Source organism: Hyperolius riggenbachi, chromosome 10 (assembly GCF_040937935.1).
Source record: "Hyperolius riggenbachi isolate aHypRig1 chromosome 10, aHypRig1.pri, whole genome shotgun sequence".
In the NCBI taxonomy this organism is placed as follows: Eukaryota; Metazoa; Chordata; class Amphibia; order Anura; family Hyperoliidae; genus Hyperolius; species Hyperolius riggenbachi.
The window spans coordinates 132,504,660-132,526,415 of NC_090655.1; the positions used below are offsets into that span (position 1 = coordinate 132,504,660).

The 21,756-nt window shown below is 38.9% G+C and overlaps 1 protein-coding gene across 5 annotated transcripts in view; it reads left to right on the forward strand.

Annotated features, from left to right (window-relative positions):
* Positions 1-21,756, forward strand: part of LOC137536104 (collagen alpha-1(XIII) chain-like) — a 523,068-nt gene that overhangs the window by 237,359 nt on the left and 263,953 nt on the right. For 3 of the 5 annotated variants that reach the window (XM_068258151.1, XM_068258150.1, XM_068258152.1), the window contains 3 exons: positions 6,267-6,312; positions 10,651-10,735; positions 16,074-16,142. In XM_068258151.1, the coding sequence (XP_068114252.1) occupies positions 10,684-10,735; positions 16,074-16,142 (121 nt within the window). In that variant the 5' untranslated portion in view covers positions 6,267-6,312; positions 10,651-10,683. Of the gene's footprint in view, positions 1-6,266; positions 6,313-7,078; positions 7,167-10,650; positions 10,736-16,073; positions 16,143-21,756 lie in introns of those variants that run through there. The other 2 variants (XM_068258153.1, XR_011024519.1) reach the window with 2 other exon arrangements.

The window sequence follows — 21,756 nt, forward strand, 5'->3', positions numbered from 1 at the left end:
CTTGCTGACACAAATCGTGACAAAATGTTTTCCTTTTTTCTTATTATTCCCATTAAAATACATTTAGAATAAAATAATTTTTAGCATAATGTACGACCCAAAGAAAGAAATATGGTAGGGGTGTCTCGGCACCCTGTGGAAAAAGGCACAGGAGACAAAAAACGGGAACCCAGTAGTGCAATATGTCAAATATTGATGTAGAAAATAGGTAAGTAAGATGCTACTCACAAAGGAGGGTTGCAAGGGGCAACCGAACACAGGACATAGATGGAGACCATAAACCCAACTCCACTCGGGGTGGTCCTGGAAGGACCTGGCCTTTGTCGCTCTCTTGAAGAAAATATTACAGGTGTCCAGGGTGGTAAGAACCACAGGTGTTCTGTCACCACCCCTCAGACAGGGTGTGTATGGGGGTGTACTATGCACAATAAGGAGGAAGAGGTGCCCTGGTTTGATAAAAGCTTGTAAAAACAGTTAAAAAGCAAAAAGGGAAATGAGGTAGCTTACCTCAATGACACAATCTTTGTAACTTACAAAAGATTTTTTATTAAGCACAGGAAACGTGTTTCGTGGGTCTTAGTCCGCTTCCTCAGGCTAATAACAGTGCCAAATGATATGAATTAATCTAGCATAGGGAGCCTCAGAGCCATAGAGGCTCCCTATGCTAGATTGATTCATATCATTTGGCACTGTTATTGGCCGTATTGTGCACCCAAAGAAAGCCTAATTGGTAGCGATAAAAACAAGATATAGATCATTTTGCTGTGAGTGCTGAAAGGTGAAAATTGCTCTGGTCCGAAAGGGGATAAACACCCTCAGTGGTCAAGTGGTTAATATGTCCTCTGAGTCTGGGAAGTCAGGCATTGTGGTAAACTGCTTGTAGCCAAGAAACATGTGAAAAGTGTGGAGTTCCTGCTAGAGGTGGGTAAGAGCCTTAACTAATAAAGCTTTTGCCAACTCATAAAATAATATCATATCTTTGCTTTTATCTTTGCTTGTATTCACCCATAGAGGCCTTTTCATAACAAGAGCAGTTTTTTGAAATGACGGTATTTTGCAACTGAATTACATTTTGAGTAGCTGAAAAAGAGTAGGGAGGAGATACTTTTTTGGGGGGCGTGCTTGTAAGTTATTAATTTTTATTTATATAGTGCCAACAACTTCTGTAATTTCAGGAAGCTAAGGACTGATGTATTTTTTTTATTGCACTCATTAGCAAAGAGCAATCAAAAGCTTCCATAAGCAGGGAAGGGGGGGAGGGGGGGGGTGGTCAAAGGAAACTGTACTTCAAAGAGTTTATAGAAGTCACAGATGCTATCTTCACACTTTCCCCTGGATAAATAGAAGGGGGCAGCTAGAAGGGGAGGGGGAACATGGCAGCTCCTATAGCTTTTAGAAACCAGGAAAAAAGTGGTCCTTGGTTCCCTTTAAGGCTATGCTGTTTAGTTCCTGTGAGAAGGGCAATTTGTAATGTGCTTTAAAATTAAACTTACAATCTGATTAGCAATAAATAATGGTTCATTGCCAGAAAGATTTTGAAACGATTTTGTATGCCTATGATGTCTTATGTTTTTTTATTTTATAGGCAAACATAATTTGATTTGTGAATCTGGTTTCAGATGATTTATTGTATTTAAGGAACACTGTTTATAATTTCTCTTCAGCTTGTCCTGTGATGTGAGTTGATGGTAAAGATAGATCATTTAATTACATTTGGTGGGGACATGACTGGGCAAACAAAGGAAAGCTATTTCCCTACAGATTTGGAAGGGCCCTGTACAGTAATCCCAAACATTTCGCATACATGGTTGTTCTAACAGCCTCTGTCATACTGTTCAGTGTACACCCTCTCCTCTTCTGCACATCCTTTTCCCAAGTTTCAGCTCAGTATATGTATGAATTGCGGTACAGTCATACTAGATTTTCAGAGCTGTTCTTAGCATAATCAGCAACTTGATATTAAACTTCCCTTCAAAGGACCTTACACCAGCTACTGTTGCAGGTTCAACCTTCTGATCTATATTTTAGAGAAATATCAATGGGAGATGGAAGAGCTGGTAACTTTGAGATCTGTTTTCCATTTGAAGTTAAAACCATAGCCATAACAGTTTCAAAACCTGGGGACTCCAGAGATGAGATGCCTTTGCAGTTTTTTATGCCTGTTTTCCTTTCACCGGATATAATAAAATAATTGTTACTCTCTGGAATTTGGACTTTCTAGTCCCCAGTGACTGTTCATTTAAATGGTGGAATATTAATTGAAGTGGTGAGAGAGTCACTTTGTTTATTGGATATTGTTCACAAAGCACTTGGTAACCTGTGCATAATGACTACAGGCTACCATACTTTGCAGATTATGTTAGTTACTGGTTCACTATGCCAGTCACCAATAGGCGCATCAAGAGCCTTGCAAATCATCCCCCCTTATGGAATAGCCCCTACACATTGCTGCAGACAGGGGCCCATATGCAATGTAATTTTTTTTCTGAGTTACCCTGCCAACATCACACCTTGCCAATAAAATGTCTGAATATTTGTTAGAGTACTATTTCACCTACTATTGGTACTTTGAATGATGACTCACCACCAATTAAGCTTTCTTTGGGTGGTACATTTTGCTAAGATTTTGTTTTTCTAAATGCATCTGGAAAATTAAGGGAAAAAAATGGAAAAAAAATCATTATTTCTCAGTTTTCGGACATTATAGTTTAGAAATAATACATGCTACCCATATGTCCATATGCAATTAACTTTTTCTCCTGATTTTTTTTTTTCTAGGTGATATTTTCACAACAGTCAACAAAAAAACCATTTGGCCCATATGCAATTCATTTTTTCTCTTGAGTTTTCTCCTAGGTGATATTTTCACAACTTGTCATAAAATGCATTTTCAGCCATCAGCAAGCGAGAAAATACTCAAAATAAATTTGATAGTTTTTCACCAAGTTTTGGTACTTTTTCAATTGTAAAATGCTGAGAAGTTTGTTTAAAGAGAAGATGAAAATATGAAAACATAACTCAGGTGAAAAAGTGAATTGCATATGGGCTTTTAAATCATCAGCAAGCCAGAAAATACAAAAAATAATTTTGTTAGCACTTTTTATGTACTTTTTCAAGTGCAAAGTGCTGAAAAGTTATTTTAACCATTTTCGACTATTATTTTAACCATTCCAGCCTTCAGTCGTTTTTCATCTCATGCATCCGAGCAATTTTCACCTCCCATTCATTCACCAATGACTTTATCACTACTTATCACAATTAATTGATCTATATCTTGTTTTTTTCTGCCACAAATTAGGCTTTTTTGGGAGGTACATTTTGCTAAGAATAATTTTATACTAAATGCATTTTAAACTGGAATATTAAGAAAAAAAATAGAAAAAAATTATTATTTCTCAGCTTTCGGCCAATATAGCTTTAAAATAATACACTACCATAATTAAAACCTATGTATTTTTTCCCATTTGTCCCAGTTATTACACCATTTAAATTATGTCCCTATCACAATGTGTGGCACCAATATTTTATTTGGAAATAAAGGTGTTTTTTTTCAGTTTTGCGTCTATCACTATTTACAAGCCTATAGTTTAAAAAATATTAGTAATATACCTTCTTGACATGCATATTAGAAAAGTTCAGACCCTTAGGTAACTTTATGTTTTGTTTTTGTTTGTTTTTTATAGTATTTTTTTTTCTTTTTTATTGTAATAAATTGTAATAACTGCATTCCTATTCATTGATCTCTGGGCTAAATTCTGCAGGAGGGCGCAGCAGACTTCTTCCTTGTGAACACATATTGATCCACTGCCTTGTTGCTAAGAGATTTCTGTATTTACGAGAAGTCTCCTAGTTATTAGAAGAATCTTGCCCCTTGGCTGCAGTTAATGCTCCTTAATGTTGTTTGAAGTCTTCTCCACTTGTTTGAACTTCGTTTAGAGTACATCTCATCTAGGCTTGTCTATATTTATAGATGTGGCAGAATGATGCAGCTGGGTTGTGTCAATGATAGTGCAAGATTCAAATAGTCTCCAACTACTAGCAACATGGTGTTGGGTAGCACACCAAGATGCAAGTCCAGGGGCAGGAAATAAAAGACTTTTAAATACAAGGGGGGGGGGGGATTCTTTTGTGTGCTTGGTTGTCTGGCTCTGCAGCGAACCATGAAAGCTGCAGAGCACTTATTTGTAAAAAATAGTCTGGTCACTAGGGGGTGTAAGCCTGTGGTCCGTAAGTAGTTAAATGGCAAAGTGCTGTCTGGGAGTGAGCATTTGCTTCTCTTGTGTTTGGCATTCAATTGAGGGGCACTTGTGGGTGATTCCCCTGGTGGTGGGAGTACTGGGGTCCACCTGTGCCCCCCTTTGGTGTGGCAATCGGGATGGGGGTCCAGGGTTAATGGCAAAGCCTGGAGCCCCTGCCTGTCTTGTGCCTCAGTCAGACATGAACAAAATGATGTACGTTGCTGCAAAGAAACTCAAACAAGGCAATAGAAATCCACCACAAATGTGCCTAGAAGCAACATCCTAATGCTCTAGGCCAGGGTTTCTCAACATTTTATTGTTATGTACCCCTTTTAAAACCCTGTACTCACCAAGTACCCCCAAGCATAGTAAACATTATCACAAGTACCCCTTGACAAATATATATTTAATCGTAGTACATGAGATTTGGTTCTAAACAATTTTCAAGCATTTACTCTTGCTTTTAATTAGCTAAAATACTAATTTGGCATTGTTTAAATAAGTTTTATCATGAGAACCTAGGCTCTAGGCAACTGTTTTAATATTGCACAACAGAGACCAGAAGGAACCATAGATACATAAATAGTTCAGGCATAGTACAATCAAACATCCATCCCAAAACAAGTGAAGCATAAAATTATTCAGCAATGCAGGTATGTGTTTACTTGATAACATAAATGCAGGAGAAACACTAGGAGGAAGAGCCAGCACTGTACTTAAGAGCCTACAGTTCTGTCTTTTAGTTCTCTATCTACCCTAATCAATAAGTCTAACGTCTTCCAGTGCAACATTCTCCAAGTTATGTTTTACCTCCAACTTAACCACTTTACCCCCAGCGGTACGAATTTCTCCGCCCCTTTTTTCCCTCCTAAAAAACCAGGGACGGAGAAATCCGTACCTTCCGCGCTACCGCCGCTGTCCGCGCTCCCGCCGCTCGTGCGCGCGCACCCGCCGCTCGTGCACGTCGCCGCCCGCTCGCCCGGAGATCAATGAACGGGAAAATCCATTCCCGTTCGTTGATCTAGCCCCCGCAATGATCTGCTGCTTCTTTCAGAAACAGCGAGATCATTGTGCGTCTCCTACTGCTTCCTGTAAGCGTCCTTCCGGACGCTTACAGGTCGCATGTAAACAAACACTCTGTGGCCATCTTGTGGCCAAATAGTAAACTACACCCTAAAAGCATTTTACATATACAAACATTACATTTACACAATAAATTAACTCATTACCTCCCACACTCCCCAATTTTTTATTTTTTTTTGTAATTAAAAAAAAAAAAATACAATAAAAAAAAAACATAAATAGTTACCTTAGGGACTGAACTTTTTAAATATTTATGTCAAGAGGGTATAACACTGTTACTTTATAAACTGCCGGCTTGTAATTAGGGATGGATGCAAAACTGAAAAAAATGCACCTTTATTTCCAAATAAAATATTGTCACCAAACATTGTGATAGGGACATAATTTAAATGGTTTTATAACCGGGACATATGGGTTAATACATTTCATGGGTTTTAATTACAGTAGCATGCTTTATTTAAAAACTATAATGGCCGAAAACTGAAAAATAATAATTTTTTCCCACATTTTTTCCTATTTCCCCATTAAAACACATTTAGAATAAAATAATTCTTGGCATAATGTCCCACCTAAAGAAAGCCTAATTGGTGGCAAAAAAAACAAGATATAGTTCATTTCATTGGGATAAGTAATAATAAAGTTATAGACGAATGAATGGAAGGAGCGCTGAAAGGTGAAAATTGCTCTGGTGGTCAGGGGGTAAAACCCCTCAGTGGTGAAGTGGTTAATATCTAAGATAATTTCATTGTAGAACTGATAAACACATGGGCTCATCTGCAATTAACTTTTTCTCCTGAGTTTTCTCCTAAGAGGTATTTTTTCATCTTCTCTTTAAAATAACTTTTGTGCACTTAGCAATTGAAAGGCAAAACTTGAGATAATATTGAGATGATGTCCAGCTGTGAATGGCACTGACTTTATTCTCCTGATTGTCTTTTTTTACAGGAAAAGTCCTAGAAGACCAGCAAGAATTCAGCAGATAAGCAGTCAGGTGTGTGCAAAAAATGGGACTGCCCGGATGTCTATCCTCACACTTTGGGCTTGATTCATTAAGCTGCTCTGTTAAGCAGCGCACCTTAATGTAAAGGAGCGGCCGCTAATGCAGTTCTTACATACAGCGGTCGCTGCTATGTAAGGAGCATACCTTCCTTAGGAGCGTGCCTTACTTAGATAGGAGCATGCCTTCCTTAGGAGCGTGCCTTACTTAGATAGGAACATGCCTTCCTTAGGAGCGTGCCTTACTTAGATAGGAACATGCCTTCCTTAGGAGCGTGCCTTACTTAGATAGGAGTGTGTCTTCCTTAGGAGCGTGCCTTACTTAGCTAGGAGTGTGTCTTCCTATACATAGTTACATAGTTACTAAATACTAGTACATAGTTCGGCCATGACTGTAGATAACGGCAGTTTTTTTCATGATTTTTTCATGTCTGACAGTAGTAAAGATGATTATGCCCAGGCTGGTTGTGGATTAAACAATATAAACAAATTGCAAGAATCAATAATTTATTGTTCTCTCTTCTATTTTTTTAACTCCGTATTTATTTATTTATATAAGTATTTATATAGTGCCAACATATTACACAGCACTGTACAGTGTATATATTGTCTTGTCACTAACTGTCCCTCAGAGGAGCTCACAATCTAATCCCTACCATAATCATATGTCTATGTATGTATCGTGTAGTGCATGTATCATAGTCTAGGGCCAATTTAGGGGGAAGCCAATTAACTTATCTGTTTGTTTTTGGGATGTGGGAGGAAACCCACACAGACACGGGGAGAACATACAAACTCCTTGCAGATGTTGACCTGGCTGGCATTCGAACCGGGGATCCAGCGCTGCAAGTATTGATTTATTATCCAAATTGATTTATATTTCTCCTTTTCGCTAGTTCCTCTTCAACGATGCCTGGAAAGTGTGCAACAAACCAGTGATGTAATTTCAAACAAGTCATTAATAATCATTTTGTCAAATGTCATTTCTTTACCTGCAGGCTATTTTTTTTGTTTAGCTAGGTACAGATGGGAAAGACTGTTTTGCACAGTTCACATAAGTCATCTGCAGGAAATCCACTTGAAGAGCCGTGCTGCTGCCTGTACTTTATGATCATTAGAAAGGCAGCTTGAAAGTTTGCAGGCACCAGTTAATACGAAAGGATGTTAGGAGACTATCTCAACCTAATTAATGTGGCCATCATCGTTTGACTTTAGACTCAAGAGTAAAGGAATAGAAAGAATTTATTTCCACTAGTTTTCATCCAGAATAGCACATGTGAGAGAGAAGCTCCCCCTACTAGGCAAAGGAAACAAAACACGCACAAATAAAAAAAACAGCATTAAAAACAAACATAGCACTTTATTTATTATTTATTATTTAGTATTAATATAGCTCTGACATATTACGCAGCGCTGTACAGTGTATATATATATATTGTCTTGTCACTAACTGTCCCTCAAAGGAACTCACAATCTAATCCCTACCATTGCCATATGTCTATATTATGAAGTTAAGTACTGTAGTCTAGGGCTAATTTTTAGGGGTAGCCAATTAACTTATCTGTATGTTTTTGGAATGTGGGAGGAAACCGGAGTGCCTGGAGGAAACCCACGCAGACACGGAGAGTACATACAAACTCTTTGCAGATAGTGCCCTGGCTGGGATTCGAACCAGGGACCCAGCGCTGCAAGGCGAGAGAGCTAACCACTACGCCACCGTGCTGCCCACACTTATGGTCAGTTACCATGTTTCCTTCAGCTGAAGAGGATTTCCGTCAAAATGACCTATCAAGGCCACAATCAGCCAAAAAAGTTTGATAATCACTGGTTTATTTTTTTATATTGGCAGTTATAATGTCAGTAGACTTGAAGGACGGTCAGTTATAGATGGTTATCAGGGAGGAGCATCAGTTTATTTATTATTTATGCATGGCCTAGTTGATAAATTGAGGTGATTTCTGCAGATGTGGGCTATATTTATCAACCAACAATGAGGACTATTTTTTAAAGTGGACCTGAACTCAAAAATTCCTCACTGCTCTAAAAGATTTGCAACAGCATAATAACCTTTAAAGAAAAACATTTCTTTGTTACAGCTGATACAAATCCTACAATAAATCTGCAGTGTGTCTACTTCCTGCTTTCATGGAAGCAGATACAGTTGCTTGCAAAAGTATTCGGCCCCCTTGAAGTTTTCCACATTTTGTCACATTACTGCCACAAACATGAATAAATGTTATTGGAATTCCACATGAAAGACCAACACAAAGTGCTGTACACGTGAGAAGTGGAATGAAAATCATACATGATTCCAAACATTTTTTTACAAATAAATAACTGCAAAGTGTGGTGTGCGTAATTATTCAGCCCCCTTTGGTCTGAGTGCAGTCAGTTGCCCATAGACATTGCCTGATAAGTGCTAATGACTAAATAGAGTGCACCTGTGTGTAATCTAATGTCAGTACAAATACAGCTGCTCTGTGACGGCCTCAGAGGTTGTCTAAGAGAATCTTGGGAGCAACAACACCATGAAGTCTAAAGAACACACCAGACAGGTCAGGGATAAAGTTAGTGAGAAATTTAAAGCAGGCTTAGGCTACAAAAAGATTTCCAAAGCCTTGAACATCCCACGGAGCACTGTTCAAGCAATCATTCAGAAATGAAAGGAGTATGGCACAACTGTAAACCTACCAAGACAAGGCCGTCCACCTCAACTCACAGGCCGAACAAGGAGAGCGCTGATCAGAAATGCAGTCAAGAGGCCCATGGTGACTCTGGACGAGCTGCAGAGATCTACAGCTCAGGTGGGGTAATCTGTCCATAGGACAACTATTAGTCGTGCACTGTACAAAGTTGGCCTTTATGGAAGAGTGGCAAGAAGAAAGCCATTGTTAACAGAAAAGCATAAGAAGTCCCGTTTGCAGTTTGCCACAAGCCATGTGGGGGACACAGCAAGCATGTGGAAGAAGGTGCTCTGGTCAGAAGAGACCAAATTGGAACTTTTTGACCAAAATGCAAAACGCTATGTGTGGCGGAAAACTAACACTGCACATCACTCTGAACACACCATCCCCACTGTAAAATATGGTGGTGGCAGCATCATGCTCGGGGGGTGCATCTCTTCAGCAGGGACAGGGAAGCTGGTCAGAGTTGATGGGAAGATGGATGGAGCCAAATACAGGGCAATCTTGGAAGAAAACCTCTTGGAGTCAGCAAAAGACTTGAGACTGGGGAGGAGGTTCACCTTCCAGCAGGACAACGACCCTAAACATAAATCCAGGGCAACAATGGAATGGTTTAAAACAAAACATATCCATGTGTTAGAATGGCCCAGTTAAAGTACAGATCTAAAGCCAATCCAGAATCTGTGGCAAGATCTGAAAACTGCTGTTCACAAACGCTGTCCATCTAATCTGACTGAGCTGGAGCTGTTTTGCAAAGAAGAATGTGCAAGGATTTCAGTCTCTAGATGTGCAAAGCTGGTAGAGACATACCCTAAAAGACTGGCAGCTGTAACTGCAGCAAAAGGTAAACAAAAGTTTGCTTTCCTAAAACAGAAAGAATTTGCGATAATTCAGGTTGGAGTGAGCTTGAGATGTCTCCCAGAGCAACACTGCTGAATATATGCAAATTAACCAAAAGGTGGTTCTACAAAGTATTGACTCAGGGGGGCTGAATAATTACACACACCCTGCAGTTGTGTTTTTTTTGTTTGTTTTTTTAATGTTTGGAATCATGTATGATTTTCGTTCCACTTCTCACATGTACACCACTTTGTGTTGGTCTTTCATGTGGAATTCCAATAAAATTGATTCATGTTTGTGGCAGTAATGTGGAAAACTTCAAGGGGGCCAAATACTTTTGCAAGCCACTGTATATTGTTAACATTCTGTGCATTTAAATGAGCTTATCTGTCGTGGCAATCTGCTGACACAGCGGAGAGATTAAATGAAAACTTGTATTTAGACACAGATGAGGGGGAATTAGATAGGCTAAACGCTTTAAATCCATACAGGGTGCATTTCTCTATGTTTTCCTTTTGTCCTGTGCAAGAGTTCAGGTCCACTTTAAGACCCGTACTCACCGATCCATTTTCCTACCCACGGAAACACGCAATGTCATTTGATGGCACAATATGGTGTTAAGGCATCTTGTTCATTCTGTTGCAGTTATGGAGAGGCCCCCAGGGATTAATATTCCTAAATAGGATTGCTAAATTAAAATCATTCATTGGTAGATATACGCCATACACATCTATTCTTGAAAGCATATCTCTCTTGGTTTTTAACACCAATGAAGTATTTCACACTAAATTAGATCTCTCTTGTTTCAGTACCATATATGTACAGTATACGTGTCACTGTAGATGAGCAGAGGACAACACAGGTGGAGACTAAAATGTATCGACTTTATTTCAGGTAAGAAGATGCAACAGAAACAAGCTGTTTGTAACCGCAGTTTGCATAGTGGGTGGGGGGAGAGGTTAAGGTTAGATGTCGATAAGTTTTCTTTGAAGGTTAGTCATGGGGGGAGGGGGTTCTTTTTAGGTTAGGCATCAGTGGGGGAATTTTTAAGGTTAGGCATTGCTGGGGATCTTTTAATGTTAGGCATTGCTGAGGGGGAGTTGCATTCTGTTAGGTGCTGAGTGAATCAGGTTTCATGCCACACTGACATGGCAGCTGCGCACAGTTCACAGTCATAATTTAAACCATTGTAATTAGAATAATAATAATAATGAGATACCAGGCCAGTGTCTTAATAGCTTTATTGTATGTGATTAGCAAAGTAAGGAAAATGTCTAATGCCTGGTACACACCGTGCAATTTCCCATCAGACAGATGGGTCGATAGATAACTTTTGACTTTTTCTGAACGTTTTTTTCTGATAACTTCTTTGCAAATCGATCAGAAAAACGATCGGAAATCAGATCGGACCTGTCAGAAATTATCTATTTAGCTCATCTATCTAACGGGAAATTGCTTGGTGTGTGTCAGGCTTTAGAGAACATTGAGAAATCAAACCATTTGTAGAATGGTGCACCTAGTTTATTTTGTCTTTGCTTGTGCCCTATGCAATTTAGTTTTTTTTTTTGTTTCAAAATTAAAGAAAAAAAAATGTCTAGCACAGAGTTGAGCTATTCACAGATCTTAGAGTGTGACCAGATGTGCATAAATGTGCATAAATCCAGTTGATAGGTGTTCAAGAAGCAAGACACCATTCTAGGCATCAAGTCTTGGCTTATTCACACCACTACGTTATCTATATATATTAAAGTTATAAAGTATTATGTAGTATAGATAGATACAGTTGGAATGTCTCTAACTTATCTGGGCTGAAATATCAACATGGGAGTGCTTTAAAAAAAACACATTTTCCTGGTTGTAATTGATGGTCGGATGTCTTTTTTCAACCAAACTAAGTATGTAGCTATGCCCAATTTTTCCCATAAGGGAAGGAAGGCGGATTTGTTTCTTTCTGCACTCAGAGCTATTTAGCCTATACACTGCTCAAACACACAACACCCCCTGAAAGGGTATAGATTAGCCCCGTATTGTTGTAAGAGTCAAATGCATTTACTGATTAGGATACAGTATGAAGAATGCATGAATCTTAATTTTCATTGAGTGTCTGTTTATGCCAATTGTTTCTCTGTATCTCAGTAAACAAGCATATATTATTAGACATGGTTCTGAAAATTTTTTTACAAGCCTGACCTGGATGTCTGTGTTCCTAAAACTGTTTTTAGTTTATTTGCATACATGCCTCGAGGTGCTGCTTCTGACTCTTTTATAGTTCCAATCTATTGTTAACAGGCTTGCTTGCCCTGCGGACACGAAAGGTTGAGAAATAGATATCTTCATAATAACACACTTTTTTCGCTCTGTGCCATTAAATGTTGTTTGATCTTGTGCGCACATTTTTTACATTTTGCAGCCAATGGAAATGATGAATAACTTTATACAATTGTTACTGAGGTTTATGCTTTAAAAGACTCTTATTTTTGGAGGAAAAAAATGCTTACAGCAGGCAGTTAGAAAACTGGATAATTAGGGCTGTTGCTGTCTGGGCTTGAACGACCCACTCAAACCTGTCATACAACTTTGTGCAGGGAGAGCCTTGCATTGTATTGTGTATTTAAAAATAAAAAAAACTTTCCAGATGTTCTCCTTCAGTATAATAAACTCAGTTTCTAAGAGGTTTGGGTTTATGTTTTTACAATGGTTCGAAAAGTTGGCTGCTTCCCGATTGGAACAATGGCAATTATATTTGGGGGGTACCTCGTTTCCTGATGGGAAATGCGGGAAAGTGGATTTACTCCTCTTTTGTTGATGAATAAATAACTGAACAAGAAAAGTGCTTGTAAATTTGGACAATGAACCACATTCAACTATTTATTGGCTGATAACTGAAATATATCATTTGAGTGCTGAAATATTGGCCGTGGGAATGCTGTAGTACTGTCTAATTTCCAAACGCTTCTTTTTGTTTACTAAGTTAGGTATGTAGCTTTTCAAATGCTGCCAAAAATATTATTAGTGTTCAGTATTAAATATATATATTTATATAGCGCTGACATCTTCAGCAGCGTTGTATAGAGTATATTGTCATGTCACTTAAAGAGACTCCGTAACAAAAATTGCATCCTGTTTTTTATCATCCTACAAGTTCCAAAAGCTATTCTAATGTGTTCTGGCTTACTGCAACACGTTCTACTATCACAGTCTCTGTAATAAATCAATGTATCTTTCCCTTGTCAGACTTGTCAGCCTGTGTCTGGAAGGCTGCCAAGTTCTTCAGTGTTGTGGTTCTGCTATGAATTTCCCCTTCCAGGCCCCTCTATGCACACTGCCTGTGTATTATTTAGATTAGAGCAGCTTCTCTCTTCTCTCTTATCTTTTACAAGCTGGATAAATCGTCCTCTGAGCTGGCTGGGCTTTCACATAGTGAGGAATTACAGACAAGGGCAAAGCTGTTTGCAGGAAGAAAAGAGCAGCCTGAGACTTCAGTGCATGAGAGATGCAGGGGGAAAGAAACACACAAATGATCTCTTGAGATTCAAAAGGAAGGCTGTATACAGCCTGCTTGTGTATGGATGTATTTTCTATGTGTGGACATACTGTACATCAACCTACTTCCTGTTTTGGTGGCCATTTTGTTTGTTTATAAACAAACTTTTTAAAACTGTTTTTAACCACTTTTAATGCGGCCAGGAGCGGCGAAATTGTGACAGAGGGTAATAATAGATGTCCCCTAACGCACTGGTATGTTTACTTTTGTGCGTTTTTAACAATACAGATTCTCTTTAACTGTTCCTCTAATCTAATCTAATCCGTACCATAGTGATATCTCTATGTATGTGTCATAGTCTAGAGCAGGCATGGGCAAACTCGGCCCTCCAGCTGTTAAGGAACTACAAGTCCCACAATGCATTGCAGGAGTCTGACAGCCACAGTCATGACTCATAAAGGCAAATGCATTGTGGTACTGGTAGTTCCGTAACAGCTGAAGGGCCAAGTTTGCCCATGCCTGGTCTAGAACCCACTTAGGGGGAAGCCAAATAACGTATCTGTATGTTTTTGGGGATGTGGGAGAAAACCATAGTGCCCAGAGGAAAACCACGCAGAGACCCAGGAAGAACATACAGACTCCGTGCAGATAGTGGCTGGGATTCAAACTGGGGACCCAGCACTGAAACACTACTCCACAGAGCTAAATATAAATAAATATTTTCATGAATTATTACCGTTACATAAACTAATATGAACATGACAGCAAGGATGATGGAAGGGTAAATGCAAAATAGTGTGTTGAGATAGCGATATCTTTTTTTTTTTTTAATTAGCAGAAAATTCTGCCCCAGCCAAGCTGTAAATGTGACAAGTGTGATACCTCTACACCTCACACTGCTTGGCAGTACTCAACCAAGCCAATCCCAGGGAACATCAAAAGAACAGTAGTTCCGCACAACTCATAGGCAAACGCAGGGGGGATTACAGCTGCTCAGAATCCCCCCTCAGGCCAGGGCAGGTGCAGTGTCTGGGGACAAGCACAAGTTACATAGTTACATAGTTATTTTGGTTGAAAAAAGACATACGTCCATCGAGTTCAACCAGTACAAAGTACAACTCCAGCCCGCCCCCCACATACCCCTGTTGATCCAGAGGAAGGCAAAAAAAAACCCACAAGGCATGGTCCAATTAGCCCTAAAAGGGAAAAATTCTTTCCTGACTCCAGATGGCAATCAGATAAAATCCCTGGATCAACATCATTAGGCATAACCTAGTAATTGTAGCCATGGATGTCTTTCAACGCACGGAAAGCATCTAAGCCCCCTTTAAATGCAGGTATAGAGTTTGCCATAACGACTTCCTGTGGCAATGCATACCACATCTTAATCACTCTTACTGTAAAGAACCCTTTCCTAAATAAATGGCTAAAACGTTTTTCCTCCATGCGCAGATCATGTCCTCTAGTCCTTTGAGAAGGCCTAGGGACAAAAAGCTCATCCGCCAAGCTATTATATTGCCCTCTGATGTATTTATACATGTTAATTAGATCCCCTCTAAGGCATCTTTTCTCTAGACTAAATAAACCCAGTTTATCTAACCTTTCTTGGTAAGCGAGACCTTCCATCCCACGTATCAATTTTGTTGCTCGTCTCTGCACCTGCTCTAAAACTGCAATATCTTTTTTGTAATGTGGTGCCCAGAACTGATTTCCATATTCCAGATGTGGCCTTACTAGAGAGTTAAACAGGGGCAATATTATGCTAGCATCTCGAGTTTTTATTTCCCTTTTAATGCATCCAAAATTTTGTTCGCTTTAGCTGCAGCGGCTTGGCATTGAGTACGATTATTTAACTTGTTGTCGATGAGTACTCCTAAGTCCTTCTCCAAGTTTGATGTCCCCAACTGTATCCCATTTATTTTGTATGGTACTAGACCATTGGTACGACCAAAATGCATGACTTTACATTTGTCGACATTGAACTTCATCTGCCATGTATGTGCCCATATAGCCATCCTATCCAGATCCTGTTGCAATATGACACTATCTTCTTGAGAGTTGATGATTCTGCACAATTTTGTATCATCTGCAAAAATAGCAACATTGTTTACTACTGCATCTACTAGGTCATTAATAAATAAATTGAAGAGCACTGGACCCAGTACAGACCCCTGTGGGACCCCACTGCTAACAGTCTCCCATTTTGAGTACGATCCATTGACCACAACTCTTTGTTTTCTGTCCATTAGCCAGTTCCCTATCCATGCACACAAACTCTTCCTCAGTCCTTGCATCCTCAACTTTTGCACCAGACTTTTGTGGGGAACAGTGTCAAAGGCCTTTGCAAAGTCCAAGTATATCACATCTACAGCATTCCCAATATCCATATTAGCATTCACTACCTCATAAAAGCTGAGCATGTTAGTCAAACAGGACCTGTCTTTAGTAAACCCACGTTGATGCTGAGAAATAAGATTATTTTCTACTATGAAGTCATGTATAGTATCTCTTAGTAACCCCTCAAATAGTTTGCATACAACTGATGTTAAGCTTACAGGTCTATAATTTCCTGGATCAGATTTTTTGCCCTTCTTAAATAATGGGAAAACGTGAGCTGTACGCCAATCCACTGGGACTCTGCCAGTTGCAAGAGAGTCACAAAAGATAAGATAAGATAAGTTGAGACACCAGAGTATGTGCAGGTATCCTGCAGCTCACAGCACTTCCCCCTTTCTTTCTCTGCTACAGCTGAATTTGGATGGAGCAGCAGCATGTGTACAGAGAATGGAGCAACTCTTGGGAACTTAACAGAGTCAGGTATGAGCACAGCCCTGTGCCCTGCTGTGTGAATGCTTTACTTTCCCCTTCATTACTAATGTTGGCTGTCCTCATTATTATCTGTATCAAAACTGCTGCTGATCAATTCCATTGTCGGCCAGTCAGATGGGAAATTGTATTATGTGTACCCAGCATGATGTCCTACCATATTATAATACTGTATTGTGTGTGGCTGAGGGAGACCTTTCAGGAATCCCCCCATTGAAAATCCTGGGTTTGCCCCTGCAACTGTTACTATTTTTATGTAAAATGAAGCTTTTGTCTTGACATTTTGATGACATAACCAGTAAACCTATGATATGAGAAAATAGCATACATACTTAATAAGATTATTTGGCTGCGGCTCCTTCACTAGGTCTAAGAGTAACAATGTTGTGTAACTGTCCATCCCAAAGTGTTGTGCTGAACCTGACTCCACCCCTTTCCCCTTTGTGATGATGCACACATCCTCTGGTTTGGTGTAAAGATGTTTGTGATATTTCCTACAGCCTGAAAGCCTTAGATCATGCCACATACAATTACATCATTGTGCACGTGCATGTTCCAAGGAGGGCCTCAATGCTTCACAGTGCTGATAGTATGCTGGGAGAAGATGTAGCCTTTTGTGTTTTAAATAGGGGTTGTAGGAACTCGTTAATAGAAATGATAATGAGAAACTTATGCCCTTAACTTGCATGCAAAGTTCCTGCAGTTTGGAATTACATTTGATTTGCCAAATTCCAAGCTATGTGCAAGTCAGGAACATATGCATGTTATTGATCATCTCTACCTTGCCCTTAGTTAAATAGGGTACATTTTTAAGTAGCTATGGTTTAAAGGACCACTATCATGAAAAATAGCAAAATTTTAAATACATTTTTATAGCAAGTACATTTCTCCCAGAGTAAAATGCACTATAAATTACCGCTATGAATTATTTATGTTGCTGTCACTTACAGTAGGCAGTAAAAATATCACAGATCTGATGACCGGTTTTGGATTAGTCTATCTCCTCATAGGGACAGGGACGGATCTAGGGGGGAGCAAGCGGGTCTCTTGCCCCAGGCGCAGTTTGTTGAATTCTTAAAAAGGCGGAAAAATTTGGATGGGGAATGGCAGTTTAGGCGCCAAAACCTGACCTTGCCCCAGGCGCAACTTGGGGCAACTTGCTCTAGATCCGTCCCTGCATAGGGAATTTTCAGTATTTCCTTTATTCTTTACAAAAGTACTCTATGTCAAACCAAACACTAGGTCCACTAAATGACTAAATAGCCCTGTAACGGTACTAAAACATAACTGCCTTTATTATTAAAAGTAATATGTGTGTATGCCAATCAAACTAGGGGAAAGAGAGACTGGGAGGGTCCTTGGTTACCACCCCCCCTCCCGCCCCCACTTCAACAGTATTTCATGGAGCGGGGTGTAACTATGGCCCAGGTCCCTTAAAGGATACCTCTCACTTTAAAACATACAAAATCTCGCCGTTTGGCTTGTTTGTGGTGCGGTGTTCTATCAGGGAACTCAGGATCGTTTCACCACTCATCACAACAAATTAAAGCCAAACCACTGGCTAGCTGGTCAGCCGGAATGGTGTGGAGGATCGACTAGATCTTATTCGTGCTCATACATTTATACAGTGAACAAAAAAACATGAAACCTGTGACTCGACATGTTTCACTGTAAAGGCGTCATCGAGGAGAACAAGTGGGGTGCAAGAGTGCCACCTACATACATATATACATTATATACACATAGCAATTCCTCCAAACAGAGTCATCACAACCCCCCATATAGCCCAAGTCAGACCTGAAATACTGCGTTCAGCTGGGGTTTAAAAATGGTGGAACCATGCTGTACGTCCCATCTGGCTGTCTCCATGAATATGGTGTCTATTCATGTTCCACCTTGCTGTCAACTTCTTGCATAAAACACAACCATTTGAAATACTAGGGCTGAAAACTGTATAGCAATGTGAACAAGGGCGGCGGCCCAGCAATGACATCATTTCCGCTTTGTCATATCCTCCCACGGCTCCAGAATGTATTTCTGGTAGTCATGGTTATTTGCCTAAATATACTATGTATTCAATGTAACTGCATTCACTGTTATGCACAGTGTACACAAAGAAATCCCTGTCAGTATGCTGTAAATAGTTAAAATGGTGCACTTCCCATAATAAGGAGGTCATCCAAATCAAACACAAACAGTATTGTAGGGTCCACATTGTTTACAAGTGAATTAAAGCAGAATATAACCCTGCATTTCAACTTTGCTCTAAAACATTATTTACAGCATATTATATGCAACCAGCATTTTTTTTTTTTACTAGACCATCATTGGAAGGGTTATACACAGAGCTTTAAAGTTCCTGGAGAGAACTGCCGAAGTTTAGATAGATACATTTAAGCAAAACAAAATGTAACAAGTGTGGAATGTGACTCACTCTCTCTGACTGTGCAGAAGATGGAGGACAGCCAAAGAGTGTGTAACATTCCTAACATGTTACATTTTGTTTACTTAACTGTATCTGTCTAAACTTTGGCTGCAGAGAGCAGTTCTCTCCATGGAACTTTAAAGCTCTGTGTGTAACCCTTCCAATGCTGGTCTAGTAAAAAAAAAATGCTGGTTGCATATAATATGCTGTAAATAATGTTTTAGAGCAAAGTTAGAATGCAGGGTTATATTCCGCTTTAATTTCAAATGTATGCAAGTAACATGGGTCACGGAACATACACCAAATGAGATATGAGGTGTAGACATATACAGCGTGAAAACTGAAAGGGAAGGAACATATCAAAAACGGATGTATATCAAATGCTGTTGTTATCATGTGAATGCAAATACATGTAAATATGGACTCTGTGAATGAATCACAGGAAGCTAGACAACTTGAAATCCTTGTTCAGACCCTTTGGTGCCAGGGTTTCCAGTATGAAGATCCATTTGGCTTCCAGTTGGTTCAGTTTTTTGTCTAAAAGTACTCTATGGAAAGGATCTATACAAAAATGCTGGCTGTCCCCCATACTTGCCTTCATGCTATCATGGCAGTTGGACTGAGCAACTGCCATTCAGTAAATGCTTTTGAAAATAAAGAAAATCCTTAAAATCTCCCATGAGCACATAGAGTAGTCAAAAACCTGTCGGCTCTGTCAGATTACTGCCTACTTTAGGAAAAAAAAAGTAATTTATAGTGCATTTGTACATTTTGTATGGGGTAGGCACTTCAAGTCCTCAGAGTTTTCATTCAAACAGAAACTATTTCATTGACCCGGAGAAGCAGGTAAGACCCATGAAACGCGTTGTCGTTTGTGTCCAATAAAATACTTTTTTATTAAGCCACTCCTTATCTGAGGTAAGACCATTTATTTAAACTTTATAGCTTATAAGAGCTACATAATCTTTGCAGCGCTTCCTCCCATGCAGTCGAAGTGTACACTATATACATGTACATAAATATGCACTTTAACTTTTACAATTATACCGTGATAGAGATCCTTTAATATAATTGCTTTAATAATTGCACCATAAATGAAAACATTGCAACATTTTATCCATGTTTCCCCTTTCAGTCTTTTCATTAAATTGATGGCTATGTGTTATTTTTTTCTCCTTTTAAAGACCTGAATAGACAATAATAAATAATGTTTCTGCACCATCTGCATGGAATGTTTGAGACTAACTGCCAGCTCTGAGATAATTAAAGCTTTTCAAAACCATTTGCTGTTTTACTAATGACAAGCTCAGTCTTCGGCTTGCTTTTTTCCGAGCATAATTGAAGTTTTGTTTCACAAAAGGAAAAGCACTCACCCATGTAACAGATCCTTTTCCATTATCATGTTTGTTTGATAATTTACTATTGCTGCACATCAATTTGTCTCTGTGGCTTTTGTCACACGGCCAATGTCCACCTTCCAAACTCATCATTAGACATAATTCACCTAAACTGTCATTACACCATTGGGTATGACAGCTTGCTGGGATTTTACTTGTATCACTTTGGCACCTCTGTATTCATTTGTGATGACTGCAATTAGAAGAAAGTTCACATTCGTGGTTTAGGCACTTCGATCAACACTGGAATGAAAACTTGTTGTTTGCTTCTTCATTTGTCTAATAAACAAACTCCGGTCAGTGTTTTCTAAAATGTTTATGCAAAGTTTATTTATTTTTGTTAACTAAGTAAGAAACAGTGCTATCAAAATATGAATATTAACAAATATTAATTTACTTTACATGGATATTTTGTCCAATACTTTAAAGAGGAACTATAGAGAAAATAACATCATGAATAAAATTGCTTTGACACTATTCACTTATAAGTTATTTAGTAAGTGTTTGCTTATTGTAAAATCCTTCCTCACTCTGATTTACATCCCGCAATTTATCACTGGTGGTGACATCTTTAGTTGGCAGGTGATCTATACAGATTGTTCATTAGTGAGAGTTCTATGCAAAGATGGAGATGCGGCTTGCCTGGCAGTTGGAAAATGCAGTTATTATGCAATGAGATTTCCAAGTAGCGCACCACAATATTAGCTATACAGGCCCTCCTGATGATCTATTCGAAAAAAAAGTTAAGATTTCTCATTGGGTTTTGGCTACTGAATGTAATGAAGTTCAGTCCTTGGCTAAAGTTTCTCTTTAAGCAATCCATCAAACCAGTCACTAATCGTCTCACAGCTGAGCTCCAAATCTGTCCCCCATCCCAAATAAGTTATGTCCAGTGGATTAACTCGTGTTTTTGGGAGGAAATCAGAATAAATGGTGGACTATGTGACAAACCTTTCTGATAATGATAATAGATCTGCACACACAATTAATGCTCACAAAAGTTACATTTGTATTAAATGCAAAAAAGTACAATCAATCTATGTGTACAATTCATATGCCATAAAGATGCATCCATATAAACATAACTTTTTAGTCAGTGTATAAACAAAGAATTAATCAGTGAAATATACAGTACAGTCAATAGTAAAGAATGAATGAACAGCGTTTGTCATCAAGTAATGAAATAGTCTCCTTTTGTCACTTGCTGCAATTATTTTAATCTTCCAATTATAATTAGTAAATAAATATTTTAAAAGCAACTTTTGTTTATTAAAATAAACCTGAAATGAGAAAATATGGAGGCTGCATTATTTATTTCCTTTTAAACAATACCAGTTGCCTGGCTGTTGCCTTGCCTGTCTGCATACTGACCACATCCTAACACATTTTTGTACAGTGCTTTTCTGGATAACACGTGTGGTGTGATAATGCGCTCATTACATAGAAATATTTAATGCTATCAAACTATGTGCATATTTTAATGTGGCGATTGGTAGTAGCGATTATTCATGCATCGTAGCGCAGGCTGTAGTATACAAAACCTCTGTGTCACTGTGAAGGGGGGAGGGGGGTAGGTCATTTTATTCTTCACCAAGAGTAATAGAGGATGTGGGAAAGAAGGGCTATCTGTGTTCGTTTTAGCTAAGCCTTAAGTTTACCTACTGTATATTATTTTGATTCTGTGTTTTCTAACTCACTTCAATCATCAGAAGACTGATTTTCTTAATAATTAAAACAGATGGGTTCTGTTTCTATCATACAGCTGTCCTTGGCCTTAGGCTAA